Source organism: Phyllopteryx taeniolatus, chromosome 3, assembly GCF_024500385.1.
Source record: "Phyllopteryx taeniolatus isolate TA_2022b chromosome 3, UOR_Ptae_1.2, whole genome shotgun sequence".
NCBI lineage: Eukaryota > Metazoa > Chordata > Actinopteri > Syngnathiformes > Syngnathidae > Phyllopteryx > Phyllopteryx taeniolatus.
The window spans coordinates 6,992,814-7,020,779 of NC_084504.1; the positions used below are offsets into that span (position 1 = coordinate 6,992,814).

The following is a 27,966-nucleotide window of genomic DNA, read 5'->3' on the forward strand; positions in this document are numbered from 1 at the left end:
GTATTATTCCACAGCATGTTAATTTTATTGAAGCCATCTCGTCATATATTCCCAATTTCTAAAATTCTGTAAGTTTTCAAAATAAAAGCTTGACATTCTAAAATTTTATATATCTACTTCCAATTTTCACATTTCTCAAACTCTTCTTTTTCCCCATGCTTTTTAGAGTAATTCCACTTTTAAATGATATTTCTTGCAATGTACGCTGTTTTAATTGTATTTTTATTAGATTTTTTTTCTCTTTGTTTTAAATGTTTAGAAACTGTTTTTTTCGTAGTTTTTAAATGCGTTTAATCGTGTAAAGCACCTTGTGTATGAAATGCGCTACATAAATAAATTTGCTTTTCTTTGCATATCATTCGGTATTATTCACCATCATTCTACAGTATATCATTCAATATCATTCCATATGAATTCATTCAGCATTTCAGCATTCTTACCCAATTTTTCCAGAAATTAGTTTAGTTAAATGTTTCTGTCTGTGGACTTCAGGACCAATGATTGAAACTTCGGTTTGTCCTGGTTAAGCTGTAGAACATTCTTTGCCATTCAGGATTTAATGTCTAAAATACAGTTAAAAAGACAATCCATTGGACCGGTGTCATCAGGAGACATGGAGATGTACAGTATAGCTGCGAATCATCAGCGTTCACGCCATGTTTCCTGATGACCCAGCAAGAGGGAGCATATACAGTACAAGTTAAATTGTACAGGGCCTAAAATTCACACCTTCACTACAATAATTAGTAAATGGACGTTTTTTTTCTTTTTAGTGGGGACATCATTTTATAGTCATGCCCTCATATACGCAGATTAATTGGACCCTCTTGCAATTGGTTTATTCATCTATCCATTTTCTATAGCACTTCTTTGCTTTTTACATTAGGTCATGGGTGAGTGACAGTAGAGCCTATCCCAGCAAATTGCAGCGTAGATAATAAACAACCATTCACAAAGTTCTTCTAACTGAAGATGCATGTTTTTGGACTGTGGGAGTAAATACCCAGAGAAACCCCACACAAGCATGGGGTAAATGTGCAAACTCAGCACAGGAACCCCGAACCTCAGAACGTTAAGGCAAACGTGTGAACCACAATTAATTGAATTTAACCTAATTAGTGACATATTGTACATCTACATACATCAGTCTGTCATTGAGAAAATCACATCACCTTAAATTTGAAATAATACCACACATGTAATTCTGAATAAAAATAGGAAAAGCAATGACCTCACGAGAAAACAAATCTTAAAAGAAAAATAAACCAGGCACTGACAATCTATGGGGGTGAACTTGACACATGGCCAGCTTTGTGGCGGCGTAAATCCCTTTGTAAATACGTCAGTCATGATGAGCATGCCAAATATATCCAACAAGTGGCGGCAACAACTGGTGCAACCTGAAGCAAGAGCTAGGGATTAGTTGTACACAGGGGGTGAGGAGTAATGCATTTCCTGTAATATGAGTGACTTTTATCTTTATACATTAAAAAAAAATGTTATTGCATAGATATGATGTCTTCTTTCTGCAACGTTTTTTAAATTTACTGAATTTATATCGATGGACTGTGAATTCATCTTTGTATTCAGATTTTAACATTTCAGGCCAATAAGTCTTAACAGTTGGATCTTCACTTTACAGTCCAGTGCATTCTCCTTTTTCATGTTTAAATGTATATGGGGGTGTAATGTATCTTCAGTTCCTTCTTCAGGTTCCCTTTCCAATCTCTAAAAAAATTATCATGAATTTCTATCATTAATATGCACTGACTGCAAACCTTAAATATCCTCATAATGTTTCAATGAGTACAATCATCCACAGTGGCGTTTTTGGTGCACTGGCCCTTTAAGGTTGTAGTCAAAACAAAGCGTATCCTAGCCGGTTGCACGGAAGTGGTTTTGTTCCAACCGTGTGCGAAATGAGACCTGATTCATTTTGAAAGAAAAGAAACGTTCACTCGCTTGAACATGTTAACGGTGTAATTTTTAAAACGTATTTTTTTCATTTTTATTTTCTTACCAGTACTTTGACATTAAGGGAACTAAAAGAGGGGGGTAGTTGGCGAGCTGCCTAGCTAGCTTCAACAACACAAGAGGCCATGCCTCCCTATTCGGAATTGAGGAAAAGCAACCACTTCTATTACTTCATCAAATTTACCCTAAACGTCTATTCGATGCTGTTTTCGGTAAGTTGTATGTACTTTCATTTAATTAACATGCGATCGGTAAAAAAAAATGTTTTAAAAATGACGATGAAAAGTGTTTCAATTGTTAAACGCGAGCCACACGAAGACACACCCAGACGTCAAAGTAAAATATTTGAATTTGAACTACAGTCTTTATAAGCATAATTATACTTTTAAGACACACAATTGGGCATATCAAAAAATCAGGTTGGGTCATTATGATATTCGGCTTGCACCAATAAGTATTACTGCCTCTCATTTTAACACAATTTTAAATTGTATGTCTGTTTGTTCTAAAACTCAAGACTGTAGCTAGGCAGGTTTACAGTGTGATATGGCAGATATCAGCTGCTATAATTGTGATTAAAGGCTATGTCTTGAACACCACATAATATCATGTTTCTCGAAACTCTATTACGAGTCTACACAAAGCATATAGTTTTGTATATCTAATCTTGGTGAATGTCAATTTAAGTGGCTACATTTGCTAACGGGATTTGGTATCGCGGATCCCAGCAAGATGCTAAACCATAAGCTTTCGAGACAAATATGCCCACTGCAACCCCCATGCCCATTGAAACAAGTTTGAATATGTTTATTATATGATGGCTTATGGACAATATTAACAATACACAAAGCTGACGTTCGTGGACTTTGGTACCGTAGCTTCGCACAGCGTTCACCGGCTAATGAACGTGAGCACGGTGGTGCAGGGCGTTGGACCCCCCTTAAAGGCAAGAAAAAATCATTGTTGTTCTGCCGACACAAAATGACAGCGGCCTATGCGTGCTTTTTCTACCAGCGCCTAACTGTTTGGGCATTTACTCGCTAACCGTGTCATATTCATAAACAATAGTTACTCTTTAATAGTGAAACAAGATGAGACTTCCCTTAGTGGGGTTTAGCATTCTTGTTGCATATGCCAAATTAATTGAATGGAATTGGGCTTGCAAGGACATGTACACTCTAGTTTAATGAGAACTAATATAAGACATAAAATGAAAATCCTGCCTTTTCAAGTAATAATAATAATTGTTTGGCTTGACAATGTGTGCGAGAGATTAATTCAACAATATGCATATATAGGGGGCTTACTGTATGTTGTGTGTGTCCACACAGTGCACAGATCCGCACACTAATTGAAAAGTCCAAGGCCATTTTCAAACTGCAGGTAAATTCATGACATGTATTACATGCATCAGATTTTTTAATGTAAATGTGAACAGTACAATTCCGTTTTTTGTTTTGTTTTGTTTTTTCATATCCGACCGAGGCCTCTTTCATATGTGGATAGAAATTGGATAAGTATCTGATGCAAGTGCAGTCTGGATGCTCAGGTCACGCTCATCCGACGTATACATCATCAAAGGCGAAAGACGTCACAACTGTTTGACAAAACAGACACGCACCAAAGCAGTGGCAGATGACGGCGCAAAAAACAGTCGGTGGTAAAAAGAAGATGCTTTCATTAGAACTGATAAATATAAGAAATTGTTGACTGTGGTTCCACAAAATCCTTGAAATTAACACAAATGTGTCAGGACTGAGACCTACACCCAGGGCTATATTCGATAAACATACAGTGCTTGTGTTTTGTGCGCATGCACTATGTGATGAATTGTGCGCATAAGTCTCACTTCGTGGACTCATTCCGTCAGCTGAAGAAGTCGCATTTGTTTTTGTAATGTGAATGACTACATAAAAAGGTCGGATTTTACAAAAAAATTGGAATTGGGCATCAAGTCCTAAAGTGAGAACGTCGGCTAATATGACAGTTTGGCAATGAAGTACCACCTCCACAAGTCAATTTACAGCAGATGCATTTACTAACCACTTTTACACAGCATAGGCCGATAGCCTAGCCCTTTCAGGCAGGACCCACCAAAGCGGCTTATAGTCTTGCACACAGCACAGACAAAATTCTTCAAAGTAAAATTAAGTATCGGAGTTCAAAATAGGTCCGCCACTTGTATTCATTCCTAACGTGAAGCCATACTTGCCTTGGGACACCTCACAGCTGAAGGGGGTGTGGTGACCAGTGGCTCATTTGCATGAGACAGGACTACCACTTGATACAGGTTGATCAAAAAGGCTGTAAAAAGACGATTGTAACTGTGCTGTAATTCTTGATTGTTGTTTTATTTATTTTGACCAAAGCATGTCACAGATATCTTAAGACACATGAGAACTGTTTTTATTATGGTAAAAAACGTTTTTATTTCTCCTTTAACCAATCTAACCAAAATGTAAGTATCAACTAAGGATGTACTGATCCAGCTTTTTCACTTCCGATCCGATACCGATATTGCAGCCTTGACTTTTGGCCAATACCGATATCAGTCCAATCAGATATCAGCATTAATCATACACATTTTACATATTTTGTAGTATGGAATGTTAGAAAAGGCTTGATCAAGTGATATTACTCAAACAGCAATAATCAGCAATAGTAGGTATGAGGAAAAACTCACACCAGCAAATGACATGGCTCCCCAAACCATTACTGACTGTGGAAACTTCACACTGCACTTTAAGCAGCTTCACTTTTGTGCTGCTCCAATTTTCCTCCAGACTCTGGGACTTTGATTTCCAAATTAAATGCAAAATTTACTTTCACCTGAAAAGAGGACCACTGGGCAACAGACGACAACTTTTTCTCCTTAGCCCAGCACAGATGCTTCTGACATTGTTTTTGTTTCGGGAGTGGCTTGACACACAGAATTCTACATCTGTAGCCCATGTCATGCAGAAGTCTGACACCAGCCTCAGTCCACTCCTTACAAAGCTCCTCTCAAGGCTGCAGTCGTCCTTGTCACTTGTGCACCTTTTCCGGACACGTTTTCCCCTTCCTCTTAACACTCTGTTGATGTACTTTGATACAGCGCTCTGTGAGCATCCAGCTTCTTTTAAAATTTCTTTTTGAGACCTTTTCTCCTTATGGAGGGTGTCAATGATGATGTTCTGCACAACTGTCAAGTCAGCAGTCTTCCCCATGATTCTGAAGCCTAGTAAGCCAGACTGAGACCATTTAATGGCTGAGGAAAACCTCTGTAGGTGTTTTGCGTTAATTAGCTGACAAGATTGGGATGCAAGGGAGCCTACAATGTTGAACTTTGTCATGATATTGTTTATTTTTTGTCTTTATGCCATAATCCTCAAAAATTTAACTATGAAAGGCTTGAAATATTTCACCTTGTGTGTGGTGAACTAATATATAACATACAAGTTTCACTTTTTGAAACAAATAATTCAAACAAGTGGACTTTACCTCGATATAGTCTTTGGCACATACCTGTGCAGCGTTTGTGTACCAATATAAATTTTTTGGGACAGATAAGTGCCACGAGTTCAATGCTAATTTTTGTTAGCTCCTCAGTGGTGTTTTGTATTCATTGTCTGTTAGCTTCAAGCTAGCAATTTTTGTGAGCAAAAACGAAGAAACAAAGGTTGTGATGTATTTGAACATTCAATAGCAGGGATCTCGTTTGATGTGTGTCCCGCGTCTGAGACACAAAAATTACCAGGGATGCATAAAGTACGATCAATCTGTGTCTTAGGTCGCAGAGCTCTGACTTAGTACTCTAGCATGGTGCTGGAAATCCGCTGTCTGCATTTAAAAAAAATATAGATATATATTTTTTTAAATTGTATTTTTTTTTAACGAGGCAGCACTCTAGAGTTCAACTAACTTGGTCACATTTGCACCCTAATTTCTGAATGGTGAGGCAAAAAAAAAAAAAAAAAGGTGCCCAGTCTTTTGAAGAAGAAAACATTTCTCTGACCTGAAAGCAGACACACAGTGTTTCATCATCATGGTCTCCAAACCAATTAGTGATGGTGAAGAGCTCATGACTGAACAACGATCATTAATTTATTTATGGTTATGTTTGGTTAATGCTTTTCTGAAATGCTTGACAGTTTAATTTGAATCCTATTAAAATAAAATTTAATGTGTTTCGCCTGGCCCTTCATGTTTTCTTTAAATAATTGTACCCTTATTACATATTCTGCCCAGGTAATGAAACATATGAGCACAACTGTGTGTTTTCTCATTTACTATATGAAGTACAGCTGTGAATTTCTAAATAAGAGCAAGTAAATAAAAGGAGAGTATTACGTGTTCAAATAAAGTGCTTAACAAAATACAGATAATACTTCGTTTTGATCATATAGGTAGAAGCAAAATCATCCATTGTAAAAATTCATTATACATAGGTAGAAGGGTTTTCCAGAATTTTGAGGTCAACTTTGGGAGTGCGTATTATACATGGGTGCGCATTATATACAAGAAATTACGGTGTTTAACACGTCACGATTTTTCTGACTAAATATATTTCCAAAGATGCTATTGACATGAAAATTTCACCAGATGTTGGGAACAACCATAGTACTCCATCCATACAAAGAAAGTTGAACAAATAAGATCAGTAATTAAGTTATGTGAAATGATAAGGGAAAAAGTGTTGGTATTTATTTAATAGTTTGCCTTTGTTTGTAGTCTCATGCATTGCTGTGGTGTGATTTTGGCCCATTCCTTCACACAAGCTGTCTTCAAATCTTGAAGGTTCTGTGGGTTTCTTTTATGAACCTTGAGTTTCAGTTCTTTCCATAGGATTGGATTCAAGTCAGGTGATTGCCTGGGCCCTTCTCGCAGCTTTAATTTATTTTTTTAAACCAATTGAGAGTTTCCTTGGCAGTATGTTTTGGATCATTATCCTGCTGAAATGTCCACCCTCGTTTCATCCTCCTAGATGGCAGCAGATTTTTGTCAAGAATGTCTCAGTACATTTACCCATTCATCCTTCCTTCAATAATGTAAAGTTTACCAGTACCATTTGCTGAAAAGGAGCCCCACACCATCATGTTCCCACCTGCGAGCTTCACTGTTGGTATTTTGTTTTTAGGGTGATGTGCAGTCCGATTTCTCCACCAAATGTGGTGTGCATTATGGCATCCAAAGAGTTCAATTTTGCTCTCATCAGACCAGACTGTATTCTCCCAGTGTTATTTGCCATGTCCAAGTGTTGTTCAGCAAACCTTCAATGAGCTTTTTCAGCAATGGGGTCTTGCGTGATGAGCGTGCATACAGGTGGCGGCGTGCATACAGGCGGCGGAGTGCATTACTCTCTGTTTTCCTTGTGACAACAGTACCTGCTAATTACAGGTATTTTTGAAGCTCTCCACAGGTGGTCCTTGGCTCTCGGACAACTCTTCTGATTGTTCTTTGCACTCCTCTGTCAGAAATCTTGCGAGAAGCACCTGAATGAGGCAAATTATGGTTGTATGATTGGCTTGCCACTTACGTATTATGGCCCCAACCGTGCTCACTGCAACATTCAGAAACTTCCTGTACTATTGTAAGAGATGTAGCTATTGAACATGTTGACAAAGCAGCGTTTAAAGAAAGGCTGCAGACTATTACAAGTATTACAAATCCTGAATCAAATCAGGTTGCTTTGATCTAGTTGTGTTGTTATCAATGTTCCTACTTGGAACTTTTTCTTAATCAACTGGAAACTTGATTGGCAGTATATTTCCTGTTAAGGCATTAATGACTTTTTATATATCTGTGCCACATTTTAATATTTGTTGAACTGCAATTTTTGTGACCAGAGCCTGAGTCTGTTTTATTCACGTTTGTTACATAATATACTTTATTGTTCTACATTACAACGTCAACGTTGATTATTCTTAGACTTAGTTAATAAAGTTAATTGTTCTTAAAAAGGATGTGCTTGCATTATTATGGTCTAATATCATTATATAAAACACATCAACGATACTATCGCTTGTCATGACAGTTTTGGGGAAAATATATCCTAAAAAATGTGCTATTATAACAGACCTAAACTCATAATGTGCAGAGAGAGACCACGGGCATTGGATAACACACAAATATTATACAGTGTAAAAAATGCAGTAACAACTGTAATTAAAAATCTGCAATATATTGGGACCGCACAGCAAGAACTGTGATATTGCGGAGGATTACTGTATCTATATTCCTTGATAAGTTGCAGGGGCTCAATGTTCCTGGGTTGGGACTTATTGTTTCCGTGACATGTGCATCCCGGGAATCACATAGTCTCAAGTGTAAAATGCAAGCTTTACACGATCAGGCTCACCAACGTGTTAGTTTATTTTTATTTTTTTTAAATAACTTTATTGGGTGTCAGATAGCCAATAAAGTTTTTTTTTTTTTTAAAAACGTCGGCAAACCTGATCGTGCCTTTATTGGCTGTCAGAGAGGCAGCATTGTGGTCGACTGGTTAGAGCGTCTGCCTCACAGTTCTGAGTGGAGTTTGCATGTTCTCCCCGTGCCTGCATGGGTTTTCTCCGGGCACTCCGGTTTCCTCCCACATCCCAAAAACATGCATGGTAGGTTAATTGACAACTCTAAATTGTCCGTAGGTGTGAATGTGAGTGCAAATGGTTGTTTATGTGTGTCCTGCGATTGGCTGGCAACCAGTTCAGGGTGTACCCCGCCTCCTGCCCAATGATAGCTGGGATAGGCTCCAGCACGCCCGCGACCGTAGTGAGGAGAAGCGGTACGAAGATGAATGAATGAACATGCCTCCAACGTGCTGCGAGGGCTGGCAGCGTGTTACTGTAATCCATAGTATTAACAATAGTTGTGGCGGCTGGCTTGACTACGACTGGAGGCTGGCCTGACCGCAGTGGAAAAACGCCCGGAGTAAATAATACAGCTGTCGAGTTCTTTGCAGTTTGCGACCATGACTGACCTATGGACAAGCAGAACAATGGAGCCATTCCTGTCGTTGATAATTCACTATATTGATCGGGATCTTTATATTAAAATTCGGTGCTTTAAGCCGAATGTTATGGTTTAGTGTAGTTTTTGTATCAACTGTATTTGCGTCCTATGAGTTTCACCTCGTGATTGCATTCTGTAATAGCATATTTATTCAGTTAGCCCTTGGTAAAATTGGAATTCTTGGATAAATTTTATTTTTATTACCATCTATCATTTATTCTTATTTACATTTTATTTCGCACTGAAAACTGTTGACATATGGTTTGTGGAAAAGTAGTGAGATCAAAATACAGATGTTTTCCCTAACATGAGGAATGATTAATTCATTATTAATCATAATTACAGTATTGATCAAAATAATAGTGATTATCATTTTGGCCATAATCGTTTGTTTCGTCTGGTTTTCCATCAGCATTAAAGTACATTTTTGCAGTCATCAAATGATGTGCATTAATCGTTTTTAACAGAAAACAAAACATTTTTCTTGTTTTTTCTTTTTTACTTTCAAATAACGCATTTCTAAATAAAAGTACAAAGACATGAATATACAAGGCGGAGGGACATCACTGCTTTGCTGCTAAATTGTATACAGAGATCCATTGAGTCTGAGACAGCAGTCTCTTTTGCAATACTTTTTTAAGCATTAAAGAAAATCTCACTGCAATCCCAACAGCACATTGTGATTCTTTGAAACTACGTGGGAGGGAAAAAAAACCCCTCTTCTTTTCTTTGTCCAGCTGGTGGGTCTCTGTGTGCTCTGCGTGGGGGTATACGCTGAGGTGGAAAGGCAGAAAAATCGAACCCTGGAGGGTCTCTTCCTGGCTCCTGCTGTGGTGCTAATCCTGCTGGGTCTGGTAATGTTCACAGTCTCACTTGTGGGCATGGTTGGCTCCCTCAGGGACAACAAAACCCTGCTGCACATGGTAAGAATGTTATAAGAAATAATGTCTTTTTTTATTTTTTTTGAGCCACTCAACACTGATCAGAGTTTTAAAAAAACAATAACCGATCACCGAGCCGATCACAAGATGGAGTAATGTTTCTATTTAACTGACTTGTTCATTTACTTAATTGCTCAAAAAATTATATTTACAATAAATATATCTTTGTTCATCTATTTATGCCAGTGAGGCATAGTGACAGACAGAACAAATAAATGCTTTTCTTAGAGATGGCATGAAGTACATACAGTAATTAGTGTATCCACTTTTTGTGACATTTGTTTGTTGGTGTGTTGTGAGATTTTTCAATTGTAAAATATGCTCCTTGGCTCCATAAAGGTTGGAAATCACTGCTCTAGTCAGATCATGTATTCTAATCAGTCAGGTCAAACCAACATTACAACATGACAGAAATAATGGGTGCTAAGTTACTGTAATTAAATTACCTTATTGTAATTACATTACTTCTCACACACACCGGAACTTTAGAGCATGATTCGACAGAACGGTAGCATGCTTACGCACCACCGTTAGTGCTAGCACTAGCTTGCTAGGCTACATAATGTTTTGTTGCCTGCTTGCGAGCCGTATCGTATTAAAAGTAGGTGAACATACCTCAAGCAAGCCTTGCATTAAAGTCCTCTCTTGAGCACCGGTGACCACCAACATGTTTCCCCCCATTTTGTTCTTATAATACACACGACGCGATCGATTGTTGTTGTCATCGCCGTGGTAACGAGTGTATCCGGTCACATTTGAGTTGACAAGATAAAGCCCAATGATCGTAAAAAACGGGATGCGGTGGTATCCGAATACAAGATTATATTGCAATAGTCTGACATTGTCCAATCGAAAGACCAAATTTGTCTTGTAGTCTGATCCACGCATTACGTGTTGTCTGTCTCAGACGTATTGTCTGTCCCACACAGCTCCGTTTATTAAAAAAAAAAAAAAAAAAAACTTTATTGGCAGTCAGATATTTACAGTACTACGTCAAAAGACACGCGACAAGGCTAAAAATAAACTAGCTTTTGGATTCAAATATACTGTACACGATGACGTCATTGATCAGATCGGCGAATTATGACATTAAAGCCTATCAGCATAAAATGCCAATTATTGGCTGATACCAATCAGGCCGAAAAGATTGGTGTAAAGTATAATTATAAGAAATCATAAATGTAAAAATCTAGCATTTTAAAATAAGCTATAAAAAATTGTCGGTTTACCCAATAGTGAGCCTTCGGTGATGTCTGATACGAGAGCAGTATCTATCAAAAGTCTTACTGTTCCAATTTTACTTTCCCCAGGCACCACTGTACAATGCAAGGCAGTTCTACACCACTGCAAACTACAACCACAATAATGAGCATATTGTTTATTTATATATATCTGACTATGGCAGTCAACTGAGCATGTTTGTCTTTGTAAAGGCATTTTTTTGTTTTGTGTTGTTGTTTTTTAAATGCAGTTCTTGTATTGGCTCCTATTAGATAGCGCAGACGTACCTTGTGGCGAGTGTGTGTGTTGGGTGTCCAAATGAAAAGTGATGTTCCATATAAAGTTTATTCTGTCCCTCCACAGTTCCTCTGCGTTCTCTGTGTCTTGCTTCTTCTTCAGGCTATTGCCCTTATTATAGCGCTCATCTTCGAGAAGAAGGTAACCGAGGGCAACAAGCCTGATTATCACCTCTCATCACAATGACCTCATGATGGCTTTGTTTGCAAGTTAGTCATTGTTCTCTGTACTTTTTATGGTGCCACCCGTTCCAGACGTCTTCGTTGTTTCAAAGCAGTATACGAGAGGGAATCAAGCACTACTACGACGACCTGGACTTCAAAAACATCTTGGATTACGTGCAAGAAAAGGTATTTGGTTAAAATATGGATTCACATTATAAAAGATGAGTCATATCAAATAATTCAACTCATTACTCAAAACACATCTTTTTAAACAGGCATTCTTTGTAACTGGTTTGGCTTTATCTACTTTTATCTTGTTTTACTCTTGAGTTTTAGACTACTTTGATGCATTTGTATTGCTCATTTTGTAATGCTTAATATTTATATTGTTCTTTTAACCTTCTGAAATTACCTTGAGTGACATGAAAGGCGCCATAAATTAAATGCATTATTATTATATAATAATACTGTAGTGATGAACATGGCCGTGAATTCTGACGACTGATAGCTTTCTAAATGCATTTTACAAACCCAATTCCAATGAAGTTGGGACGTTGTGTTAAACATAAATAAAAACAGAATACAATGATTTGCAAATCATGTTCGACCTGTATTTAATTTAATACACTACAAAGACAAGATATTTAATCTTCAAACTGATAAACCTTATTGTTTTTAGCAAATAATCATTAACTTAGAATTTTATGGCTGCAATATGTTCCAAAAAAGCTGGGACAGGTGGCAAAAAAGACTGAGAAAGTTAAGGAATGCACATCAAACACCTATTGGAACATCCCACAGGTGAACAGGCTAATTGGGAACAGTTGGTTGTCATGATTGGGTATAAAAGGAGCTTCCCTGAATTGCTCAGTCATTCACAAGCAAAGATGGGGCGAGGTTCACCTACCTCTATGTGAACAAGTGCGTGAGATAATAGTCCAACAGTTTAAGGACAATGTTACTCAATGTACAATTGCAAGGAATTTAGGGATTTCATCATCTACGGTCCATAATATCATCAAAAGGTTCAGAGAATCTGGAGAAATCACTGCATGTAAGCGGCAAGGCCGAAAACCAACATTGAATGCCCGTGACCTTCGATCCCTCAGTTGGCACTGCATCAAAAACCGACATCAATGTATAAAGGATATCACCACATGGGCTCAGGAACTCTTCAGAAAACCAATGTCAGTAAATACAGTTCGGCACTACATCCGTAAGTGCAACTTGAAACTCTACTATGCAAAGCAAAAGGCATTTATCAACAACACCCAGAAACGCCGCCCGGTTCTCTGGGCCCGAGCTCATCGAAGATGGACTGATGCAAAGTGGAAAAGTGTTTTGTGGTCCGACGAGTCCACATTTCAAATTGTTTTTGGAAATTGTGGACGTCGTGTCCTCCTGGCCAAAGAGGAAAGGAACCATCTGGTCTGTTATGGATGCAAAGTTCAAAAGCCAGCATCTGTGATGGTATGGGGCTGTGTTAGTGCCAATGGCATGGGTAACTTACACATCTGTGATGGCACCATTAATGCTGAAAGGTACATACAGGTTTTGGAGAAACATATGCTGCCATCCAAGCAACGTCTTTTTCATGGACGCCCCTGCTTTTTTCAGCAAGACAATGCCAAACCACATTCTGCACTTGTTACAACAGCGTGGCTTCGTACTAAAAGACTGCGGGTACTAGACTGGCCTGCCTGCAGTCCAGACCTGTCTCCCATTGAAAATGTGTGGCGCATTATGAAGCATAAAATACAACAGCAGAGACCCCGGACTGTTGAACAGCTGAAGCTGTACATTAAGCAAGAATGGGAAAGAATTCCACCTACAAAGCTTCAACAATTAGTGTCCTCAGTTCCCAAATGTTTATTGAATGTTGTTAAAAGAAAAGGTGATGTAACACAGTGGTAAACATGACCCTGTCCCAGCTTTTTTGGAACGTTTTCCAGCCATAAAATTCCAAGTTAATGATTTGCTAAAAACAATAAAATTGATCAGTCTGAACATTAAATATCTTGTCTTTGTAGTGTATTCAATTAAATATAGGTTGAACATGATTTGCAAGTAATTGTATTCTGTTTTATTTGCTTAACACAATTTCCCAACTTCATTGGAATTGCATTTGTACTGAAATAGCATTTCAGAATAAACTGTATGATGAAAGGCAACACTACTTATGAGAGAACCAACTTTTTTTTTTAGGGTTTCTTGAAAACGTTTTTTAATATAAAACCCTAATGCAGTGATCACAGGTCATGTTATATAAAACCCTAATGCAGTGATCACAGGTCATGTCATTTAGCAACAATGAGTATAGGGTCTACGTTTCAGTTCATAGTGTAAAACGTTTGATTAGTCATGGCAGAGCATGTGCCTATGAAATTAATAGGTCAAATCAAGCCATTTCACATGGTTAGGATTTTGAAGTTTTCTTTTTGTCTGCCGCCCAGTCACAATGCATTTTCTATTGGAGCAATAAACATTGCAATAGCATTGGTGCCATTTATGTTCGCAGCCATCTGACATTGCATGGTATACAGTTATACAATTTGGGTTGCCCTTCAGAAAGGTCGGACCTAATTGATTTTAATTTTTCTGCAATTTGTACCATTAAAATAATTATTTCTCATCAAAGATCTGTTGTGTTTAAGTGAGTACCTTTTTTTTATTGCAACATTTAGATTTTCTGCATCGGATGCACAGAAATGTCAATCCTACTAAATTGTTGTTTGTTCTTTATGGTGCAGTTTTCGTGTTGTGGCGGAGATGAATATAAGGATTGGGGAGTCAACCAATACCATTTCTGCAATGGTACCGGCCCACTAGCATGTGGGGTTCCATATACCTGCTGTGTCCGCCGTGAGGTCAGTGCAACTCTTACGTCGAACGGCCAAAAGGTCGTACATTTCGGAATTCAAAAACATGCATCTCAAGTGACACACAAAAACTTGGAGATTGTGCGTTAACTCACCCAAGACATCAGCACATCCCATGAGACGTTAATTTTTTGAGCATCAAAACGACAAACTTCCGTAGACTCCCTGATTTTAAAGAGGAGAAATATAACAGTTACCATAGAAATGGAAATGCAACGTGGGTAGGTGGTACCCCGGTCTCTCTCTGCTGCTCATTACAATATTGTTAATAATAAAAGGTAATAGAGCTTCAAGGCAAGCACCCATTTTTTACATAATTGGACCATCGCCGTCTACCCTGTCAGGTTAGGTCTCCTATGTAAATGAGCTATGCTGTTGTTTTTTTATTAGATGTCCGGGCTAACTTGACAATATTTTTTTATAATACTTATAATGATGACTGATAAACCATGATAAGATTTCAGATGTTAGTATTACCGTTTCAAATTTAAATTATTGGTACATACTACTGTATTTAACGTCTCTGAGAGTAGTCTGTCTTTTGGCTTCTCACCTCTGGAGCATGCCGCAACAGCAAATAGATGATGATGATGATGATGATGAAGAAAAAGAAGCAAGAAGACAGCACAGATGACGGCAATTCTACATATGCAAAATGTAATAATTAAATCAGTGACTGCCCAGGGATATCGTTTGATGTTAGTCCCGTGTCTGAGACGCACAAAAATTAGTAGGGACGCATGAAGCATATTCAATCTGCGTTTATAGACGCATGTTTTAAGACCTACCCTGTGTGTGTGTGTGTGTGTGTGTGTGTGTGTGTGTTTGAAGAGCTTCCACACACAGCAAATCAAAGGTACAAATCGAATGTCTTGGTGGCCAATCAGCGGCAGAGTAGGGCGGGTTATCGCTCCATACAATGGAAACAGACTTTTTTCTGTACTCGATAAGTTTTCATTCTTGTTCTAACACCCGCCGTGCCGCTCACGACGCAGCAAACCGCTGGCAGAACGGCGTTTCCTCCGTAGATGCACACTACTGGGAAACTTCAGGGAAAGTTAACTATTTATTACATCTGCTAGCCGGCGAGCTAACAAGTTAGGGAGCTAAGGGCTAGAGCTGAAAAGCTCACTCGACCGCGGTGAAATCGTTAAAACATCAGCGCTCTGAGTTGTGTATGTGTGTTTCCCACATAACAGGCACACACACACACACAAATGGTAAGTTACCTGTTTATAAACCATAAACCACCACAGCGATACACGTTATCAATATTCAGGCAGTAGTTGTCTTCAGAAAACTTATTTTCGGCGTCATTGGATTGACCGGTAAAGGTCTCACATCACAGTCCAGCAGCTCAAGGGCAGGCCTTATTTTATATTTCATCCTTTATTTAACCAGGGAAAAGCTTATTGAGAGGAAAATCTTTTTTTCAAGACCAAGAGCCAACAGAAATTATTCAGTACATAACATGACAACATTCATATAATGAATAAAAACAAACTGATAAACTTTGTTTTTAGCAAATAATCATTAACTTGGAATTTTATGACTGCAACACGTTCCAAAAAAGCTGGGACAGGGTCATGTTTACCACTGTGTTACATCACCTTTTCTTTTAACAACATTCAATAAACATTTGGGAACTGAGGACACTAATTGTTGAAGCTTTGTAGGTGGAATTCTTTCCCATTCTTGCTTGATGTACAGCTTCAGCTGTTCAACAGTCCGGGGTCTCCGTTGTCGTATTTTACGCTTCATAATGCACCACACATTTTCAATGGGAGACAGGTCTGGATTGCAGGCAGGCCAGTCTACTACCCGCACTCTTTTACTATGAAGCCACGCTGTTGTAATACGTGCAGAATGTGGTTTGGCATTGTCTTGCTGAAATAAGCAGGGGGGTCCATGAAAAAGACGTTGCTTGGATGGCAGCATATGTTTCTCCAAAACCTGTATGTGCCTTTCAGCATTAATGGTGCCTTCACAGATGTGTAAGTTACCCATGCCATTGGCACTAACACAGCCCCATACCGTCACAGATGCTGGCTTTTGAACTTTGCGTCCATAACAGCCCAGATGGTTCTTTTCCTCTTTGGCCCGGAGGACACGACGTCCACAATTTCCCAAAACAATTTGAAATGTGGACTCGTCGGACCACAAAACACTTTTCCATTTTGCATCAGTCCATCTTTGATGAGCTCGGGCCCAGAGAAGCCGGCGCTGTTTCTGGGTGTTGTTGATAAATTACTTTTGCTTTGCATAGTAGAGTTTCAAGTTGCACTTACGGATGTTGCGCTGAACTGTTTTTTCTGACATTGGTGAGATTAAATATCTTGTCTTTGTAGTGTATTCAATTAAATATAGGTTGAATATGATTTACAAATCATTGTATTCTGTTTTTATTTATGTTTAAGACAACGTCCCAACTTCATTGAAATTGGGGTTGTACTTTATCACTGCAGAGACTATGTATTTCCAAGTCTGTATCGTGCGGACAGACATGCTCTGGTATATAGTCTTCATTTTTCTCTCTAAATGAAATGGTAGTCCTTGAGGAGCAGCTCCATGCTCCCAATGTCTGGTATCATCATTGTCCCTCCCCTCAAAGCACTGATATAGTCTCTGGAAGCAGCGCAACAGCAATATGGAACAGTTGCCCTGTCTGACACTAACAAGCACTCACACGCTGAAAGAAGAGTTTATTAGAGAGGCTGAACATAGGCAAAATTGCCGCCATTATCAGTTCCCGGCTATGAAGGCCGCTGCCGTTTTCTAGCACACAAGTTCACGCTCTGGCTGGCGGGCGATGTGGACGCCCCCACTTTTCCCCCACCCCCCCCATAAGAGGAGCATGCCATTGGTACATTATGTCTCCACATTCTGTGTCTAGTTTTAGACTCACTCACTGTGGGCTCTTTCCACAGGTAGGAGAGGTCATTAACACCCTATGTGGTTCCAAGGCTCTGGATAGACAGGTATGTGGAATTTGTTTCTGTACAACACATGTTGCATTGCAGTAATAGATACGCACGTCAACTATTCCCATTCAGGATGCTGGTGTATAAAAGATAATGAAGGACATTGTTAAAGTGGTATTTATCTGGAGGTGGGAAAGACTAGCCATGTTTAATGGGATACAGCCAATTCTATTTAAGCAAGAATTAATTGAATTTATTAGTGTCTGTGGTCATCTGAGCGCCTTTTTTCTAATCCCTCTATAAACCGGCCATACTTTTCTTGCAAAATCTGAGCAGTTGAACAAAGAATAAACCCATTAGAAGAAAAAGATTTTTTTTTTAGCAATTTGTCAATCTTAATTTGCATGGTTTGGTTTTGTAATGCAGTAATGTGTTGGAGAGCAGATGATAGATCAATTAGATTTTTCCATTTGTATTTCGAAAAGTATGACATTAAAAAAACTGTATGGAGATGTATGAAGGACCTTTTTAAGAATGTCTTTTCCGTTTTGCACTTCCCAGTTTCAATTTAAAAGTGTACTAATCTTTTTTTGCTGTGCATCAGCGTGAAACCCTGCAGGAAGAGATCCACGTGCGAGGCTGCATCCACGCAGTCAACCTTTGGATGAGTGACAACATTGGAATAACTGTTGCACTGTGCTGTGCCATAGGGCTGCCACAGGTAACTTAAAAGTCAATGTGCCAACTCACAGTAGCTGAACAGTCCTTCATGTTTGAGTACCAAAGTTGATGAAAGGTAGTTTTCTCTTTTAATATAATATTGGGCTCTTTGAAAACTAGATGATCTCTGCAGAATGTCACAACTGTGATGAAATACTTGATTTGCCCAAAGTGATAACTGCAAGAAGACTTTTTTTTCCCACTCCCAGTAGGGGTGGACTGGTTCACAAAATCCACGGTTCGGTTTGTACCTCGGTTTTTTGGTGGCGGTTATCGGTTCAGTACATGTTGACTCTTAACTCATTCCCTGCCAATGCCACCTAAAGACGTCATTAAGAATCCATCTATTCCCTGCCAATGCCGTCTAAAGACGTCAATGGCGTTTTTTTAATGGGATGGGTGGGGGAGGGTTTTGTGCAATTTGTGTGATCGTCAAGCCTCTGGATAACTGCAATGAGGAATGGCACCCTGTCGAGGGCAACAATGCCTTGAGGTGAACGTCCCTCCCTCAGAGGAAGAAGGAGGAGGGGGCGGGGTGCAAGAGACAATGAGAAGACATAATGTATAGTGCAAGCATAATGGTGGCAAAGAGAGAAGACAAAATAAAATAAAATATAAAAAAAAGCTTTCGGTACTAGAAATGTATTGCGCCAAGGCAAGAAATATATTCCTGCGACCGACAGGAATGACACCTTAGATCATGCGGGCGAATAAAGGATGACGCTCCGACCCAGAATGATGTTCCGAGCTATCGCTTTGGTCCAAAGCTATCGCCCAAAATGCCGGCCCATTATTTCGGCCGCTTCCCACCTGATCGTCAGCAGACCAGGATTTGAATAAATGGGATTCGAAATCGTCAGATGAGTGAACTCCCTTTTGGATACCCTTTTGCAGCTTCATCCCGAGCTTCCTCCGACGAACTCCAACTAAGGCAAAGACTAAGTTAACTCATTTGCAGCTAGCGTTAGCTACTTTTAGCGAGCGAACATGCTCCTTCAATCCTTGTTACATAAAAACATAATTGAGTCCCACTAGTTCATATTACAATGTAACATCTGTTGCCAGTACTTATTTGAATTTGCCGTTTACAGCTCGTCCATCTTGCAGGAATTCAAAACCCGGGAGTCGAACGTCTTTTAGGATTGCGACGAAGAAAAGTAGTTTTTAAAATTTTTTACGTTTTTTTTAACCCTTGCAAAACACGTCAAAGTATTCTCTCGTAATCGTATGTATTTTTTAAAACGTACAGGTTGTGCATCCAGCAGACGTTTGACTCCCATTCCATTATGCAGTGCAGACAAAAAAGGTAATTAAAATATTTTTTTTTTCTCCATGCACACGACAGCAATTTCAACAATGTATTTTTATAGTAATAGTTATATTTCTAAACTGCACAGGTTGTGCTTCGAGCTGAATTAGGGACTGGTTTTTAAGGAGAATGAAAACTACACAAGATTGCATTCATTGCCACAGAAAAATAAAATCCAGATGTGGCTAAAACTGGTAGATTTTATGCGCAAGGTAATAAAAATCTGGACTATTGAGCAAACGGTAGAGGAGGAGAATTTGGAGGAAGAAAGTGCAAGTGTCGGAGCCCCATTTGTTCATGCATTTTTGTCTAATGTAAATTCTGTACATGGTCAAGAGTACTTTCTCAGTGTTGTTTTATGTTCAAATATTTGAGATTTTCACAAAAGAAAAAAAATATTTTTGTCAAAGTAATTGTTCTGCTTGATGTGTCTACTTTCACAAAAAGGTTGTTTTCTCAGTTTTTTTCCTCCAGAAACAGATTTGGCTGAAAGTAGCCTATATTTGACTGCCAATTACTAAAGAACGGTATAAGCTAGAGACAAACTTTTTTCTGATGAAAGAAGAGTCTGATCTTTCTTTTGGTGGTTTTGGGGTTTACATCGTCATAGTAAACAATATTCTGTGGGGCTTGAAAAATCAGTGAAATTGCTCGAAAATGCCTGGCAGTCTAGGGGTTCCCTGCTCAGGAAACGGCTGGCAGTGAATGAGTTAAGAAAATTAATTGTCTTGTATAGTTTGTGTTAATTTTATTAATCAGAAATGTATCTTTGTTGGTTTGTCTATGCCAACGGCATTTAGTTACAGGGAGAACAATTAAATGCTATTCTACAGCAGGTGCTGAGGATGGCCCAACCAGTACATGTACAAAAGGCGCGTACGCACAAAAATGTGGCATACGTTCTTTTTCACAGAAAAGTTCAGATGTATCAAGAGTGAAATGACCGTGGAAATGTGCGGTGCCTCACGCCAACTGCATGGCTGGCGTACGCACGTTTCTACAGCTTTTGGTACTTTGGTGACACTTAGTGGTGATGCTAGGAAACTGTTATAATAAATCGGCACATCAGAGACACATGAACAATTAGCACTGATGAACAATTAATGCGCGACAACATTTGATTTCAACAATATAAAAGATGCAAGGACTCTGAATTCATGATTAATTAATGAATCACTGATATTTGTGATTCATTATCATCACTATTAATTGATCAAGGTGATGATTTATGCCGCCCATTACCCTCACAATCACTTCTTGTGACTCCAGCACATGCACTGGAAAAAAAATTCCTTTGAATTTACTTAATTTGAATGTACATTGGTTGCACGTGATTAAAATGTGGTAAAATGACGTATTTTGGGGGGGAGAAGAGGGGTAAATTATGTCATTTTAACACATTTTAATCACGTCCAACCGATGTACATGTTCAAATTAAGTAAATTCAAAGGATTCTTTATCAGTCTGCACGGGTGCAGCAGCAGCCGGTTATTGGAGCTTAATTGCGTCGGAGACCCTGAGGATGCTGGAGGAGACGCCAGGGACAGTGGACGAATCCCCCGAACATGTAGCGTGTGGCTGCGACTGCACTGATAAAGAGAGTCCTTCGAATTAATGTAAATCAGTTGCAAATGTGTTAAAATGACATTTACCCCTCTTCTCCTAAAAAAAACTTTGGCGGTGGGCAGCTGTCCTCCGCTTCACAGCCACCTTAATGTCTGACCACTTTTTTTTTTTTAGCTCAGCGTGCGTGTGCTGTTCCGACCCCACAGCATTGACAGCCGCACACACGCTGTCCCATTTGATCCTCTTTCACGTGTTGTTAACACCAGAGGACAGCGTGCCAAAGAGGATTTTCTTGCGCACCTCCACTTCATTGAGCAACTTCACATTCAGCAAAAAAAAATTTCTTCATCACCTTGCTCATTTTCCTTTTTTTCTGATCATGCAGAGATTGGGATCTCAGGTGCAGGTTTCATTTAAATCAAATTTGCATACTTAAATGTGGGTGTGGACAGGGAGGAGTCCGCTACTCCAACATGTGCGCTCATTTCCATGTTGATTGGGATTTACAAAGGAAATGTGCTTGGATTCATGCGTACACACAGATTACACAGATACATCTGACATGTTTCAGTAGCAAATCCACGCAGATCTTTGTACATGAGGCCCCAGGTAACTGAATAGTTTTTTTTCCTTAATAAATGAATCATCACCAATAATAACAATAATAATAACAACAATATTCACCATTTAATTACTTTGGTTTTTGTTTGTCTATTTACATACATTTGTTTGATTCTAAACAAAGTGGGGAAACTGTGCAAAAATCTAAGAATTTGAGAAGAGGGCCAATGCTTTTTCACGGCACTGTACTTTGCCGTAACTGCAAATCAGAAGTCCACAGATGAAGATGTGGAAACTGTATGATACTGAATGGTTAAACAAGGCTTGTTTTATATTATGCCTCATCCAAAGTTTGAGTGCTGGGCACAACTCTAAACACTAACAATAGTACCAATGTGCAGCACATATTAGTCAATCTATTTTCATGGGAACAACCATATGCATCTATTAAGTGGATATAAAAAGTCTACACATCTGTTCAAATGCCAGGATTTTGTGAGATTAAAAAAAAAAAGAGCCCAAGATAAATCATTTCAAAACCTTTCCCAGCTCAGGTCCTCTACCAGACGCCTGGGAGCTTGAAGGTTCTGTGGTTCCCAGTATTGTGCTCTTTTAGATGGACATTTTAGATGTTGTTCCTGGTATCTGCTGGAGCCATCCACCCATCTTGGGGATTACTTCCCCAAGTGCCCCGATCACTACAGGCGGCATTGCCTTCACCCTCCACATTTTCTCCAGTTCGCCCTTCAGTCCTTGTTATTGATAACTTTTCAGGTACCTTTTTCTGGATTTTGTTATCACTTGGGATTATTACATCTATCACGACCTTCACGTCTTCTGATTTTCATCCACTACCACTATGGCAGGCTGGTTCGCCATCACCAGTTTGACAGTCTGGGTCTTGAAGTCATACAAGAGCTTTGCCTGGTTGTTCTAAACCTTGCCATCTTGATTCTGGGACATCCAGTCCATATTTGGTACATATGTTCCAGGACATATGTTCCTGCTATCTGGTTACGCCGGTCCATGTATGCCTTGCCTGCCAGCATCTTTGATCCTGCTCTGATGAGCTGCACTATCTCTGGGGCTTCTTTGTATAGCCTGCACCTGAGGTCCTGTCTGATGTGATAGACCCCGGACCCCAGACCCCTCTATTGAGCTTGTGTTTAGGGCCTCTTCTTGTGCTGCCATGATTAATGCCTCTGTGCTGGCTTTTAGTCCAGCCTTTTCCAGCCACTGCAGTTTTCCTAATGCCAGCCACTTCTTCAATTTGTCGGTGGTACATGCCATGCAGGGGCTTGTCTTTCTATGACAGCCCATCTGGCTCCTTCTCCTTATTGGTCTTCTGTTGCCTGAGGCATTCATCTAATAGGTTGTCCCTGGGGGCCATCTTCTTGATGTATTCTTGGGGGCCTGTTGTTTCTTCCTGGATAGTGCTTGCTAGTCCTCAGCCCCCCTCTTTCTGGTTTCTTTGGTGGAACCCTTGTGCATCGTAAGGAGCATTCATTTTATTTACATATACAGTGGACCCACCCTATTTGCAGGGGATTGGGACCATGGATAGCGTAAGTCCACGGGTAATTGACGGCCATTATAATTGCATTGAAAATATATACAGTGGGCAAAAAAGGGCAAAAACTTTAGTCAGCCAGCAATTGTGCAAGTTCTCCCACTTAAAAAGATGAGAGAGGCCTGTAATTTTCATCATAGGTATTCCTCACCTATGAGGGGGAAAAAAAATCCAGAAAATCACTTTGTCTGGCTTTTAAAGAATTTATTAGCAAATTATGGTGGAAAATAAGTATTTGGTAACCTACAAATAAGCAAGATTTCTGGCTCTCACATACCTGTAACTTCTTCTTTAAGAGGCTCCTCTGTCCTCCACTCGTTACCTGTATTAATGGCACCTGTTTGAACTCGTTATCAGTATAAAATACACCTGTCCACAACCACTAACAGTCACACTCCAAACTCCACTATGGCCAAGACCAAAGAGCTGTCAAAGGACACCAGAAACAAAATTGTAGACATGCACCAGGTTGGGAAGACTGAATATGCAACAGGTAAGCAGCTTGGTGTGAAAAAAATCCACTTTCGGAGCAATTCTTAGAAAATGGAAGACATACAAGACCACTGATAATCTCCCACGATCTGGGGCTCCACAGAAGATCTCGTTCCGTGGGGTCCACATGATCACAAGAACGATAAGCATAAATCCCAGAACCACACGGGGGGGACCGAGTGAATGACTTGCAGAGAGCTGGGACCAAAGTAACAAAGGCTACCATCAGTAACACATTATGCCGCCAGGAACTCAAATACTGCAGTGCCAGTGTCCTCTTGCTTAAGCCAGTACATGTCCAGGCCCGTCTGAAGTTTGCTAGAGAGCATTTGGATGATCCAGAAGAGGATTAGGAGAATGTCATATGGTCAGATGAAACCAAAATAGAACTTTTTGGTAAAAACTTGTTGCGTTTGCAGGAGAAAGAATGCTGAGTTGCATCCAAAGAGCACCATACCTACTGTGAAGCATGGGTGTGGAAACACCATGCTTTGGGGCTGTTTTTCTGCAAAGGGACCAGGACGACTGATCCGTGCAAAGGAAAGAATGAATGGGGCCCTGTATTGTGAGATTTTGAGTGGAAACCTCCTTCGATCAGCAAGGGCATTGAAGATGAAACGTGGCTGGGTCTTTCAGCATGTCAATGATCCCAAACACACCGCCCCGGCAACGAAGGAGTGGCTTCAAAAGAAGCATTTCAAGGTTCTGGAGTGGCCTAACCAGTCTCCAGATCACAACCCCATAGAAAATCTTTGGAGGGTATTGAAAGTCTGTGTTGCCCAGCGACAGCCCAAAAACATCACTGCTCTCGAGGAGATCGGCATCTCTCCCCCCCCCCCCCCCCCCCCCCCACCCTCATTTTGTCTCTCATAGGTGAGGTATTACAATGATGAAAATTACAGGCCTCTCTCATCTTTTTAAGTGGGAAAATTTGCACCATTGGTGGCTGACTAAATACTTTTTGCACCACTGTATTTTATATACTTTTTAGGGTTGTTCTGATCCAATCACATGATCGAAAATCAGGGCCAATCACTTGCAGCTGATCGAAATCGGGTGGATTTTTTTTTTTAAGGATGCAATGCAATGAAACAATCCTGTTGTACACTGATATTGCCAAATGTAACAGAAATAAGTTTTATACAACACAACATCCCAGCACAGACGGGAATCTAGCCGAAGTAAACCCGGCAGACGGAACGTTCTGGTAGTTGTTGCGGGCCTGCTATAACTACAGGATAGCGTGACGTGAAGCTAGCGTCACATAACGGGGATAAAGTCTGCAGTATGGGAATATTTTATCTTGGAAAGTGGAAGCAAAGTAACGGCAACTTGCAATGTGTGCAAATTGGGGATTTTGCATCACAGAATAGATCACGCTGCGTTGAACACTACAAATTTCATATGTCACCTGAAAAACAAACACCCAGCAGTACACTCCAAGTTTATTGCAGCCACTCAGATAAAGACGCTCCTCAGTGTTTTTAAGTGACAGTTAAACAGACTTTGCTGAATAAAGGAAAAAAAAGCCCATGGACAGTGAAAAAGCCAAGAAAATCAAAACTGAATCCATTGCGTTGGATGACCAACCTTTGTCTAAGGTAGAAAACGTTAGATTTTGCCATCTTTTGTAGCAACTGGAGTCGGGGTATGATTTACCTTCTCACCGCCAATTCACTGACTCCGCTCTACCTCACCTTCACAAGGACGTGCACAGCCATGAGGGCTCAATGAAACTGTTAAATAAGTCTTGAATTTACTACACACTTTACAAAGTAGCCCAGTGCCAGTGTGATTCTAGGGAATTGCTCTTGGTAACTCTGGAATGGTGAGCTTTTTATCGCCTTTGTTGCATCACTCTCATTTAAGACGGACAGCTGAACCTCACCTAAATTACGCATCTGAGACTGGAGTTTATTCAAATTTTAATGCCCAGTCGGAGACACTAGGGTCGCATTACAATGTTCAACTCTGGACCACCCTCGGCAGCAATGCCATTCTCTGATCAATATGTTTGCATCCATCACTAATGTGGAAATGATGATCAAAGCATAATTATGACCAAGTTGAAATAACTGTAATTGATCCCAACATCACGCATATGCTGATTACATGGGAGCCTGGTTCACATTGAGTCACAGTTTTCCTGTAATTGACTGGTGACTAGTCTAATTGCCCTTCGGCTCGCCGGATGTCAAGCGACATGACCGAATGTGACTGAACTGGAAAATTCTGAAAAAATAGTCAGTGGCCCACACCAGCACAATAATTCTAATTCTAATTTTAAAAAACTTGAATAAAATAAATTTCAAAGACACCCGGAAATAAACAATGCTGCTAAATGTCGCCAAGTGGTGAATATATGTAATATCAAAATTAATAACACAAAAAAGAACGCGTTTGCATCCCAGAGTGACTATTCTCAATTGCCTTACCTGGTTAAGTAACGTTTAAATAATTAAAAAAATAATAATAATAAAAAGTCATTTTAAAGATGGACCGCAAAATACCGGGACTGGTGCGTGAACTGCGATATAGCGGGGGTTTACTGTTTACCAACTCTCTGCAAAAGAAAACCTGCGACCCCTGGTGTTCTTATCAGTAAACAAAGTTTTAGGTGCCACATATACAGAACTTTACAGTATTACTTCTTATTGAACTACAAACAATGTGCCATGACAGGGAAGAAAGAAGCGGATCAACCTAGCCACAGTCGCCATATAATAATAATACAAAGAAAAGAAACAGACAAAAAACTGTTGGCCACTCATGAAAACTACCGTATTTCCGCGACTATAAGGCGCACCGTATTAAAAGGCGCAGTCTCAGTTACGGGGTCTATTTCTGTATTCAACACATACATAAGGCGCACTGTATTATTGGGCGCAGGCATGGTAAAACATATGCTAGCTTAAAACATACGGTAACATGCATGCACGCTAAAACAATGTTTTTAAAAAGGCAGCGGAAGCAAAACTGTATACAGTAGTTGCATAACCGCTGCACATTGCATTACAGTTCATCATGTTTGGCCGCGTCAATTGGTGTGCAGTGGATCATCTACTGCTTCAATCAACTGAATACCATCCTGTATCGTGCCCGTTTGCTTGAACAAGTGTGCGTGTCTCTGCAGCTGCTTGGCATCATCCTGAGCTGCGTCTTCTGGAACCTTCTGGTGGAAATGAACGAGTCTGTCGACATGGTGGACTTCAAGTTGAAGAAGCTGGAGTTCAAGTACAGTGAGCTGGACCTGGCCGGCGCGGGCTGGTGTATGTGCTTGCCGAGGGACGGTGGCTACTTGCCCGTTCCAGCTTCTGAACCCGAACTGGACCCCATTGACCTTCACCTGCAGAAGCTGAAGAAGCAGCCGCCTCGCACACACGCTCAGCTCCGAGAACTTCAACAGTCCAGGTCAGCCACCGGGCTGGACGAGGTAGACGTGGGCCGCAAGTTGAAAAGGGAACACTGAGTGGTCTTGTTGCCCTTCTTGCCTTCCCTTCAACATTTCGATTTGTTTTATTTTTTGTTTGATTTGTGTTGCACTACTTAATGGTTGAACCTCTGCTGATGGATTTAGGGAATTTGGTCAGCCAAAGGGATCCAAAATTCTTTGCCACTTTACTTTCTGTTTACTATAAATTCTGAGAACAAACAACCATCAGCTTTTAATTTTTTAAAATTTTGTCATTTATTGTGTTATTTAAGGATTTTTGGCATCACATTTTAATTAGCTTTTTTTTTTTACCTTTGAATTTGAGCTACATCTAATGTGTTAAAGCTTACCTCAGGCTGTTTCAAAGACAGCCCAATAGCTAAGAGGATGAATCTTGTATCTTGTGTAAAAATTAATTGTTGAGTAAAGGAGGTTTTTCAGTATGGAACAAATAGGACTAGTCCATATGTCATGCGTGTAACGTTTGTGACGGATGTGTACAGATTGTGAAACTCTTTTAGTTAGTATCTCAGTTGGATTTGTTTAGTCGGCGTACACTGTAAAACTGATAGTTGTGAAATAATGTGGAGTGCATGTTTTGTACTGTGTAAGAATTACATTATTTGTAAAATGATAATTTACATTATAAGCTTTCCAAGGGGAGGCTTATTTTTTAAGTTTTTTTTAATTATTTTTTCCATCATTCAAAGGGACAATACAAGCTACAACTCTAAAGTTGTTGGACAGTTTTAGCTAGTATCAGACCACTGATTTGAGCTTCCCTCCAGCTCCTGCCTTGTACCAACACTACTGCGCTTGTTAATAAACTGGAATTTGTCTACTGATTTCTCTGCGTGACTGTGTTTTGTACAAGTTTACAATTACAATTTTATGTAAATTCACAAAACAATAACAAGGGTGGGGAACAACA

At 39.7% G+C, this 27,966-nt stretch overlaps 1 protein-coding gene and 1 long non-coding RNA gene across 2 annotated transcripts in view; one reads left to right on the forward strand and one right to left on the reverse strand.

The window, feature by feature from the left end:
* Positions 1 to 1,852: 1,852 nt before the first annotated feature.
* Positions 1,853 to 27,880, forward strand: zgc:110329 (uncharacterized protein LOC550500 homolog). Its single transcript, XM_061766723.1, has 8 exons — positions 1,853 to 2,186; positions 9,699 to 9,884; positions 11,487 to 11,561; positions 11,675 to 11,770; positions 14,335 to 14,451; positions 17,391 to 17,441; positions 17,989 to 18,105; positions 26,736 to 27,880. The coding sequence occupies exons 1-8, from the start codon at positions 2,100 to 2,102 to the stop codon at positions 27,069 to 27,071; spliced, it is 1,065 nt and encodes a 354-aa protein (XP_061622707.1). The 5' UTR covers positions 1,853 to 2,099; the 3' UTR covers positions 27,072 to 27,880.
* The window catches only part of LOC133474749 (uncharacterized), a 30,197-nt gene continuing 16,581 nt past the window's right edge, over positions 14,351 to 27,966 (reverse strand). The window contains exon 2 of the long non-coding RNA XR_009787606.1: positions 14,351 to 14,628. This is a non-coding gene — a long non-coding RNA (uncharacterized LOC133474749). The remainder of the gene's footprint in view (positions 14,629 to 27,966) is intronic.

Bases quoted from the DNA above. Each gene is read 5' to 3' on its own strand.
- zgc:110329 (XM_061766723.1), top strand. From the start codon at position 2,100: ATGCCTCCCTATTCGGAATTGAGGAAAAGCAACCACTTCTATTACTTC. The intron at 9,885-11,486 runs GTAAGAATGTTA...GTCCCTCCACAG, and splicing joins ACAAAACCCTGCTGCACATG to TTCCTCTGCGTTCTCTGTGT. The intron at 17,442-17,988 runs GTATGTGGAATT...GCTGTGCATCAG, and splicing joins CCAAGGCTCTGGATAGACAG to CGTGAAACCCTGCAGGAAGA.